This window comes from Pyrus communis, chromosome 8 (assembly GCF_963583255.1).
Source record: "Pyrus communis chromosome 8, drPyrComm1.1, whole genome shotgun sequence".
In the NCBI taxonomy this organism is placed as follows: domain Eukaryota; kingdom Viridiplantae; phylum Streptophyta; class Magnoliopsida; order Rosales; family Rosaceae; genus Pyrus; species Pyrus communis.
This window is the reverse complement of record NC_084810.1, coordinates 16,783,191-16,794,416: the sequence shown is the minus strand read 5'-3', so window position 1 is coordinate 16,794,416 and position 11,226 is coordinate 16,783,191. Positions and strand designations below refer to the sequence as shown.

Genomic DNA, 11,226 nt, shown 5'->3' with positions numbered 1-11,226 from the left:
TGGGAGTTGCTTACCTATTAAATGTTGTAATCCTAAAGGGAAAGGCTTTTACCTATCCTACTACTATAAATAAAGGCACAATGGGGTGGAATAGAACACACCCACAATTACACATCTCTCTCTTTCTCACTACTATTGCCACACCTTCCCTCTCTCTCAAGGGCAGATCCAAGTACAAGGCTCTCATAGGCTATAGCATAGGGAGAGTTTGGTTCTTCAAGCTTAAAAATATTAATTTTTGGGTTAGTTTATGATTTTTACTTGTCATATTCCACTTAACAAGTGAATTTTTATTTATTAATAAGGTTGTTTTTAAGAGTAATAAGAGCTAATAGATGTTAAATAAACTCATCACTTTAACCAATATTATATTTAATAGTAATAAATTAAAACTTCCATACCACAAATGGTTTCTTATTTTATTCACTTGAAAGCTTTGAAGGCTAGCAGAAACCTAGAAAACATAGAATAAAATTCTTGTTTCAAATTACTACATTTAAGTTTTTACTATTATATAACTTTATGTAGGTAGCATAAGATTAAAAATTTGATTTCGTAGTAATAATTTTAGCTTAGCCCACCCACCGAATAATTTCTGGCTATGCCGTTGCTCTCTCTCTGGCCTCCATAATCGTTCAGTAAATTATACCTACAACAATTATTATTTTATTAACTGCCCAATTAACCACCTAATCACCTCAATTAACCGTTTTCATTTTGGAGCATCGTTCCAAAAATCATTTGGTGGTTTGTGAAATGTCAATGATGATGAGGGCAAAATCGTCATTTACCATGAGAAATCAGTCGTCATTTTATTTGATTTTCCGCTCCCTTTCAACCCAAAATCCCTTCATTCCTTCCTTTTGCATGTCTTTAATTTCTTTCATTTTCTTTATAAATAACATGCAAACACACCTCATGTCACTCTGCGCTCTCCTCACACATTAAACGCTCATCTCTTTCTCTCTCTCTCAAACCGAACGCTAGGTACTCAATGTCTCAACGTGGCCGCGACCGAGGCCGAGGTCGCCATTCGGACCCCTCGCACGCCTCCTACGCCCCGTCGTTTAATCATGGTGGAGGTGGCAACGAACGTGGATCACCGAGAGAGGCGAGGTCTCAAAGTAGCCGCCAATGGTGGACTAACTACGCCACCATAATCACCGGTGCACCACAGACGTCATTTCGATTCGCAAAGGGGCCTAGCCAGCGCAGGCCAGAAGGAATGGGTGGTTATTGTGGTGTGGTTACACCAACAACAACACCAACACCGGAGCCTAGGACAAATAATCCTCTCGAACTGGTGCCGGCTCAGGCTTCGTCCAGTTTTACTCCTCCGGATGCAGAGGCACCGCTGATATGTGAGATGGAGAAGAAGCTAACATTAACTGCTCTGACACCAGCGTCATCCAAGGCCATTAGGTTTTCGCCAAGGCCGGGTTTCAGAACTCTTGGGGAGAAGATTCAAGTGAGGGCCAACCACTTCTTAGTGGAGGTTGCGGACAGGGATCTCCATCACTACGATGTAAGTAATTAAGCCTCTCTGTATTTCGACTCTTCAGTGTCCTCTTACAGTAAGTATTTTTCCTTGGTTTTTAAATATTAGGGCAAAAAACTGTTTACTACCCTCATGTTTCATGGTTTTCAACATTTAGTACATCTAGTTTTTTTTGTCCCAGAGTCGTACCTAAAGTGTAAATTTTAGGACAGTCTCATACATCTGTTAGTCAAACTGTTAAGTCTTCTGTTAACTATGACGTGACACCCATGTAGACAATAAAAGGGGCACCATGTGTCAATAAGGGTCCCACATGGATAGTAAAAATAAATAAATAAAATTAAACATTAAACATTACAAAATTACCAAAAAAAAAAAAGATGTCTTTTTCCTTAACTCGACCCTCCCTCCCTTTTCTCCTCTGCACCTACCCAAGTCACCACCGCCATTCCATCCCCGGTGGACCCAGCCCACCTCCTCCAGGTCTGCACCATTCTCTACTAGCAACAGAACTCGCCCGAGTCATGTCTCCACTCGAACCTCAACTCTTCCGCCTTCCAACTTACCCACGAGTTCTTCCTCCAGGTCTGTAACTTCTTCCCCCTTTCATGGCGGCCTGTCTACCTCTTCTTCCAGTACACCCAGTCCTACCGCCGCTATTTCACCCACATCGCCGTCTTCTTCAACAAAGTGTTCGACGTCATTGGCAAATCCAGGAACATCCAGCTCTTTTAGGTCACCCTCCATGAGATGGCACATCATCGTTTGGTGAATTGCAAGACTTTTCTGATTGCTTTTAGGACGCTGGCCAAGGCCAGAGAGTTGAACAAATGTGTCGATTTCTTTCACACCATGAATAGGTTTGGATTTTGGTACGATTTAGGGAATTTGAATGTGGTGGTTGAGGATTTGTGTGGGTCGAAGCTCGTCGTTGAGGTGAGATTTTTGGTTTTGAAGTTAAAGGAATCGATTCGGCCCGATGAGTTTACTTACAAGTGTTTGATTCAAGGTTTTTGCGATGTGGGTGATTTGATCGGTGTTGTTGAGAAGATGATGGAGACCCTTTTCAACACGAATCGGTATGTCCAGGAACATGATGAAGACCTTTTTCACCCACATCACCGTCTTCTTCAACAAAATGCTTGACATCATCGGCAAGTCCAGGAACATCCAGCTCTTCTGGGACACCATTCATCAGATGGGACATTGTCGGATCTGGTCAAGGTCGAGCTCAATCGGCTCGATCCGTTGCTTTTCTCCAGATTTGCGGTCGATTTCTCGAGATTTGCCATCAAATCTAGTAGGTGAGGCACGCTTGTTCGAGCTTATGGGGCCGTCAAAGAGGATGAGGGTTGGATTTGGGGAAGACGAGGATGTGGGTGATGGGAGGGTGGGCACAAGTGGGATTTGGGGAGGATGAAGGTTTTTTTATATATTATATTATATGTATATTTTTTTATTTTATTTGTTTATTTTTAATTTCCACATGGATGACACGTGGCACCCAGTCATTGTCCACATGGGTGCCACATCACAGTTAACGGGAGACTTAATAGTTTGACTAACGGATGTATGAGACTGTCCCAAAATTTACACTTTAGGTATGACTCTGGGACGAAAAAAACTTGATGTACTAAATGTTAAAAACCACAAAACTTCAAGGTAGTAAACAGTGTTTAACCCTAAATATTATTTTTGCGTTTTCCGTTTACTTATCAAGAATGAATATTCAAGGCATGAATATCATCCTCTTCTGAGAGTTGTTTGACAAATTTTAGAGAAATTTTATTTGAACCCTTATAACCTATTTTTTACACCTTATTTAAATTTTGCATGTGAAATGTCTTTTTTATTCTATTGTATAATTACCATAAAGTACAAGAAGAAATTAACAATAAAACTAAATTTTATCAATACACCCACACCCAGTAATCAAACTCCTACCATCATGCAATCTTTTGCCTACTTTCTATATTATGGCAATCTTGAAGTTTTGGATTCTCCAACTAAGGTATGAATAGAATCCATCTCGTTACAAATCTAGTCCCAATAGTAAGGAATTATTCATTTTATACATTTTTTTGGTTCTTTTATCTGCCGACAACTCTTAAGTCTCTTTGCCAGTTGATAATCTAGGGTTTTTAATGATAATATTATTATGTTTTTCGTGTCTTATAGATGTGGGGGTGTGGGGTGCATTTAGTGACTGTTTCATTTGGTGGCTACGCATATTGGTGTCAATTACCCCTGATGTTACAGTGAAAAGGGTGAAAAGGGATGTGATTAAGCAGCTCGTTGTTTTGTACAAAGAGTCACACTTGGGTCAAGGAACCCCAGCGTATGATGGTATGGAAAGCATTTACACCGCAGGTCCATTGCCTTTTGAATCCAAAGAATTTCTGGTTAAGCTACCTGAGAAAGATTAACGTGACGGGTCATCTTCTTCCTCTCGCTCGAAAAGGTATAACTATTTTTGTATGAGAGTTCAGTGCTTGTGTGTCTTGTTTTCATCTCCATATGTTTTTATAGTTATTGCAGTTTTCTGAATATCATTTGTTTTTGCCTTTTGGTGTGTTTGAATGACTTACAGATTGGATAGGGAGTTTAAGGTGACTCTCAAGCTGGGGAACAAACCCGACCTTTGTCAACTACAATAATTCTTGCTCAGGAAGCAACACGAGTCGCCTCAAGAGGCTATACAAGCACTTGATGTTGCTCTTAGAGCCACACCATCTGAAAAGTAACACCTCTTTGTTAGAACCAGCGTATGACATGGTTTCTTTCATTCTGCTGTTTCTTGTTTCGTTACTAATTATATGTTGAATGTTGTATTTTCTACTGTTAGGGCTGGTTTGATATTGTTGTGCTTTGAACAAAAACTGATTCTGCTGTGATGTGAAAATATGCTTATTTTTGTTGCTTTACGTTTTCAGTTTTTTTTTTTCACCAAAAACTGTGAAAATAAGCTGTTTTTAAGTGTTTAACAAACACCTTTTTGAGCTCAGTTTTTTTTTTTATACCTACTTTTTATAAAAGTATCTCAGTACCAAACCAATACTTACACTTTTGTTGGGAGGTCTTTTTTCTTCACAACGCTTGGGCCAAAAGGTGAGCTTGGTGACGGTCTGGAATATTGGAGAGGATATTACCAGAGTCTTAGGCCAGCCCAGTTTGGGCTTTCCCTCAATATAGGCATTAGGTTCACCCAATTTCCTTGTTTCGGAAACCATGCAAAGCCAAGTAACAAGAATGCTTTGCCTAACTTCTTATTCAAATTTTGCAGATGTGTCTGCCACATCTTTTTTTGAATCCATCCTAGTAACGGAATTTGTGAAAAAATATTTCAACATAACAGATGTTTCAAGGCCTCTGTCTGATCGTGATCGTGATCGTGTGAAGGTATTCACCATTTCCTTTTGATTTGCGGAATGCAGTTTTGATAGGTAACTTACCAAGAATTAAAGTAATATAGATGAAGTAGAACACAAATCTGTTGAGTGCAGAATTTCTAATTATTTGCTAATTTTCGGAACAAGAAGCTATTCATTCTGCTGATAGGTTATATATATGTGAATTTGCTCGTATTTAGGTAGCTGCATTTAATTTTAGCATGTTATCAGTTGTTTTTGTGGATTCTTCAAGTCTCCTCCTTAATTAAACATTTTGTGTTCAACAAAGCTTGTGACATTCTGTTACTGACAGGTGAAAAAAAGCCTTAAAGGGTGTCATGGTAGCAATTTCTTATGGGACTAGAACATATAAAATCTCGGGAGTGTCCATGGAACCGCTGAACCAACTCGAGTGAGTCTTGTGATCTGTATGCTCATGCCGATTTTCAGTTTGAATCAGTACTTAATATACGAACTCTGAATACGGAAGTAGTAAGATGGTAGTTCAATAATATCGTGAAAGGTACAATGTTGTGCTAAAGAATGTGGCAATGCCTGCCATTCAAGCTGGAAGTGCTTCCAAACCTGTTTATTTGCCTATGGAGGTACCTCCCTCGATTCTTTAAGCGGCTTGTTTTCCAGTTTGATATTTTTTCTGGGTACGGTACTAGCCTTTATGCTGATTTCAATTCTTTGTTTTGGTTTTGCACTTGTACGGTGCAGTTTGAATATAACATATGTTGTTTCAGGTATGCAAGGTGCACTCGGTCTGTTTCAATAGGTACGAACTTGCCTGAGATTTTTTACTTCTGTTTTTTGAAAATTACGCGTTTGCTGATTGCGCCCTACTATTGTCTACGTTTTTTTTTTTTCGTTTCTTGTGCAGTTCCTCCTGCTTACCATGCTCATCTGCTTGCTTATCGCACACGACACTACGTTGAGGGAGTTTATTCTGATCGAGGTTCTCGTACAGGTCCTAAAGCCGGGGTTGCTGGTGGTGTGCGGTTCAGAGCCCTGCCCGAGATCAAAAAACATGTGAAGGATGTTATGTTCTACTGCTGAAATATATAGGCAGTTTTGGTATTTCTTCCAAGTTCTTTTCTTTTCGAAGCGTGTTTTGTCGAGGTTCTTCGAATTAAGTTGCACAAAGACCTTAATCTTGCACTTCTGTTTCTCTGAAAAAAAGCCATCGGAATCTCATCGGTGATGGTTGTTCTTGCAAGTTTTGTGTCCTGTGTATTGTGCATTTTGTTAAGTATTATTTTTGCATTAAGGCTACGTCTAGTTAGTGGAAAAAGGAGGATTATGGACGTACTTTCATGTTTGGTGAGTCCAAGCTTGGGATTGTTTTTCCTCGTCCTAGCGGGAAAGAGGAGGATTACAAAATTACTTCCTTTTCCACGTTTTGGTGAGTTCAATGTCAAGATTGTTTCTCCTCCTACAGGTAAAAAAAAAAGGAGGAAACACAATCCCTAGCTTGGACTCACCGAAACGTGCACAACTGTAAGCCTGGTAGTAACAGTTGTGCACCCGGGTTTACCTGCCCAATGCCAACGATATGAAGAGCTAGCTTTACTACCCGAAAAGGCTCCTTGCTTTCGGGTAAAACTTGCAAACTGATGAGCACAATTGATAAGCACTGTCAAAGAACTGAAGATCACATGTTAAGGCAAATGTGAGAATAAAAATCTAGTTTCAACTTCATAGTTAACATCTTGATAATATCTAGGTAATCACAAGCACATACCGATGCAAATAAGGCATGACACGAAGGAAGTTTCGTATAAACTACTATCCCGTCGAACCAATTACATGTAAATGTATTTTACAACCTATTGACAGGGCGACGTGTAATTCTACATGTTTGATGAAAACAATCTCAGAAGAAACACAAACCTATTCTAATGCACACGGTCTTACCGGTTCCTACAAATGTAAACCAGCAAGGTAAGAGATACAGTGGAAAAAAGAATGAAATGATCGCCCCAGATCTTTAGAAGCGTATGCTATAAAAACGAGTTTCCTTGTATAGTTATGATAAGTGAAAGGAAAGCCAACATGCATGCTGGAATCAGCTCGTAGCGATCATTATGCAAAGAACGGCTGTCACTTAGCTGTCCTGCATTGACATATTCACTTTGTCCGGTTCTACTTGTTGCAGAAACATTAACTGTTGTTGAACCTAATAAGGATGATACATCGGATCAAAGTTTAGTGCTGGCATAGACTCGGAACTTAGAGAGCAAGTGCATAGATTGCATAAAATTCTTTCAGGAGGATTATGGAAACTTACAGTCATAGTTCGTCCATCCAATTCGTTGACCTCCCAAATCATAGACCACGATTTTGTCTTTCAGCACGAGGTCTGGCAAAAGAAATATCACATTAATAAAAAATAAAAAAAAATTGGGGAGAGAGAGAGTGGGTTACAAAAATGTAATAAAAAAAATTCTCATACAAGGATTTCAAACTCTAACATACACCGAACCCACCAAGTTCATGAGATCAGGGAATATAAATCTTCGAAGTGGTACAGAATCGGCAAAATTAATTAATCGATGAGAAGTTTCTAGTTTGGTGTCTATACCTCCTAAAATCGTTATCCCTGAACCTCGAATCTTCTGGAGGCCAATGCACCACCTTGCAGCACCACTCTGTAACAAGAAGTTTACCCATTTCAACTACAGATTCAGATAGCAAGACTACAGCTCTACATAAGGTTAATAACGGACAAGCAGTGTATGGATGATGTAAATCCTATAGCTGACAAAATCATTTTTTACTTTTCAATATGTATGTGCTAAATGCTAATGAGTGGAGAACAACCGTTAACGGAGGAAATGTTGAAGAAAAAAGCAGCAGAATTTATACTGAGGAATAGTCAAGAAAGACTATGCAGTTGGAGATTCCATCATAAGGATTGTCCATTAGAAGAAGCTTATGCATTTCACTCCAACTCGTCAGCATTTTGTGAAAGAGAAATGTCCAAGCAAATCCTTGGTAACTGAAATACCTAAAAGGAAAACTTACAACAGAAGTCTGCTGTATAAGGTAGTCCTGCGGTCTCAGAATCAAGGATGCACCGCCAGCAAAGTTAAAACTAACTTGAGGAAATATATCACTGACACTGAACATAAAATACACATACATTTTAGAGAAAAATCATTACAAAACAGAAAGCACTGAATGGAAAAACAATGGAGATAACAGATTCAGAAAGTTAACCTGGAGGTGATCAAATAACATTGATTTGCGCTGGAAACAACAGGGCGCACTGATTGTGAAACTGAAGCAGTTATCTGCATGGCACGGAAAAGTATAAATTCAAAACTTTTTAACTTATGTTTACCCAAATTTTATGAAACTCAATATCAGAAAAATTAACTAGACTAACATGTCATAGACCATGATGTTTTCATTTTTGTCCATCTAAGCACCAATATGATGTCCAAAGCAGACTAATTATAGGAAATCACATTACATAAGTGAGACTTACAGCACTGACAAAAGGGTCATAGGCTTCGGCTGCAAGGTATGCCAAAGTTGTACCAGAATCAACTATAGTTCCTCGGTTGCTTGAGGTTGTGAACACTGCTGTATCAATGGGCAATATCTGCCCGTTGACAGAAATGCTCTGCAGATTCAAATTATAATGAGGCCTGAAATATTAAATGTCCAAATGATTAGTCAAAACACATCAGTAAGGAAACAATATCAAATAGAAAAAAAATCCCTAAAATTTGACATATCAGAATTGAGCAACATGTTAATTTGTTTCTCTAGAAGTATATGCAGAAGGACTAGTTAAGTTGTTCAGGGTTCCAAATGGTTTGGTTTGAGGTGACGACAATGCTATAATGGAGTCGGATTTCTATAATGAGTAATGACTGATCTACGATTGTGAAATAACAGAAAGCCACCAAATATTTTTGGCTTTGGGGTGATATTGTAAGATGTGCAGTGGAATTATAATAAAAAGGAACGTACTGTGAAGGGACAAGCGGGCTATAGACTATATTTGGTTCCACAATCTCGCCGATAACCAATATACCTCCACCACTATCGTCTCCCCTCAAGCAGTGGGAGAAGACACTTGGTGCTACTCCTTGCGAAGACAACTGAGAGATGACAGACATACCCTGTTGGCCAAACCCGAAGATCCCATCAACTGCTCTATCTGACTTTGTCAAGTCCCCAGTCTGCAAGGTGCTACACCTGTTTTCACCATCCTAGGGAATGACTTTCAAGATTCAAGCAAAATGCACAAAAGATTATAAATCAATTATTTAACTTGGAAAGACCCGTTATAACTCACCCAAAGACAACATTAGCTGAATAATTTTGGGTCAGAGAACCCTCAAGAATCGTCTCAAGGTGCAACAAGTCTGATACGTAATAGCCTGATGTCCCACTACCATCTCCATACTGGAATGTGTAAGAACACTGGTTATTCTGCGTGGAACAATCAGAATCAGAGGATTGAACTCCAAGACTGCACCTTCGATCCGAGCAAGAAATGAATTGTGACGTTGATGAGCTTCCAGGATCAAACAAATTGAGCTGAATCTGTAAGAATTACAAACAACCTTTACGAAAACTGTCGCAGAAAATGGCTCCTAAGCTTTCACAAGCTCAAAAAGATTGAAACCATGATAGGAATGTCGACAGTAAGGAAATGCGCGTTTACCGGGAGCCCACTTGTCTGAGGGCAACCATTGCAGGAACCGCAATTGACCCACAAAACGTCACTTCCGGTGTCAATCTGCACATAATAATCTCTTGGAGGAGATCCCAATTGCAGCTTTGTATAATAAAGCCTATATAAGGGAAAAAATTCCACAAAAAACCACAGAATTATTAACAATCCTCCAAAGCATTTAATGATAAATACCCATTACTGTTAAGAATATAAAACTTAGAGAACAGTCAAAGCAGAAGAAAACAATTTAAAACTTATACAACTTTCAAAGAATCAAATAAGGAAAGAAACTACAACAGGGAACTAATTGTTACTTATAAGGAAAGAAACCCAATTTAAAAATGCAAATCCATTATCCACAACATCAAATCTAAACACAAACAAATCTAAAAAATTAGAGAAAACCCACATCAGAATTACATAAAATGGTGCCAAAGGAGGTGTCCAAATTACCCAACGCGAAAGGGGTTGTAAGTTCCCTCAACAGGGAAATCAACGATGCCATTAGAGGACTGAAGCTTCCTCCCATGCCGGACTCTGTCCCGAGCTCTGAGTTGACTCAGGTCCTCTAGGTGGTTCGAAGGAAAAGCTCTCTCGAGGCTGAGGGTCGCTGGAAAACTACAGAGGACCACAGCCGCCGACATCAGAATTGCGCCGGCAATGAAAATTACGGAGGGAAATCCCATTTTGGTCGGACCAGAATTTGTATTAAAAGAGAAGACCCAAGAATTAATTAGGAGCACTCAGAGCTTCCAAAATTCTAACGGCGGACAAGGGCATTGATTGAGGCAAGTATCTATCTTCGTTGTGTGTTTTTGAGAGTGAGGAAAGAAAGAGTCGAGAGAGAGAGAGAGAGAGAAAGACAGAGACAGGGCGTTGGGAATTGATGGGAGAGAGAGTACAGAAGTTTCGAAATGTCGAAATGGACAAACTTTATTTTTTTTGTACTTAATTAATTTGTGGTAACCTTTACTTTGTGTTGTCTAATCATACTTCTTTAGTCTTTTACTTTTCAAAGTACAAATCTTTGAGACTGCGCTGTGACACAAGTGGGGATTTTCCATGGAACAAGAATTGTCTGCTCTTCATTTTTACTGTTCTTTTCATGCTTTTCTGTTTTATGTGATCACGGAAACACATTCATTATTGGGCATTGACATCTTAATGCGTTGCAATCTGGACATTGATCGATCTTTATGCTTTCCAGCAGCTATACAATCCGAATCGCCTACTACTACCTATAAAGTAAAGATCAGCACCCTTCCACTTGCTATTCAGTAGCCACATTAACATTTTATATTAATTTTTTTTATAGAGATAATAAGATAAAAATAAATAATAATATAAAATATTAACATGACTTAGCCGTAATCATACAAATAAAAAAACACAGGAAGGACACCAAAAATGAAGGGCAGACAATCCTTATCCTTTTCCATGCTATTTCTGGGCTTTGGCGAACTACAATGTACATGCGGTCACTCTATCTTCGTTTTCTTACTTTGCAAGTAGTATATTGGTCACATCAAGTAACATTGCTAGCCATTTATTAATGCTACGAATTATTCAATATTATGAATGTTTTACTATCTCAATAAACTTGGAAAGTAATTGACTGAAAACATTAGGAAACTTTGTGG

General features: G+C 38.9%; 1 protein-coding gene and 1 pseudogene across 1 annotated transcript; one reads left to right on the top strand and one right to left on the bottom strand.

Moving 5' to 3' along the window:
- Window positions 1–994: 994 nt before the first annotated feature.
- LOC137743039 (protein argonaute 5-like) lies at window positions 995–5,949 on the top strand (annotated as a pseudogene).
- A 631-nt stretch (window positions 5,950–6,580) lies between these two features.
- On the bottom strand, window positions 6,581–10,439 carry LOC137742309 (aspartic proteinase 36). The gene is made up of 10 exons (XM_068482148.1): window positions 10,040–10,439; window positions 9,575–9,704; window positions 9,203–9,453; window positions 8,875–9,102; window positions 8,384–8,546; window positions 8,113–8,186; window positions 7,918–8,014; window positions 7,475–7,541; window positions 7,181–7,252; window positions 6,581–7,069 (listed from the first exon to the last, which is right to left on the bottom strand). The coding sequence occupies exons 1-10, from the start codon at window positions 10,270–10,272 to the stop codon at window positions 6,894–6,896; spliced, it is 1,491 nt and encodes a 496-aa protein (XP_068338249.1). The 5' UTR covers window positions 10,273–10,439; the 3' UTR covers window positions 6,581–6,893.
- Window positions 10,440–11,226: the final 787 nt, after the last annotated feature.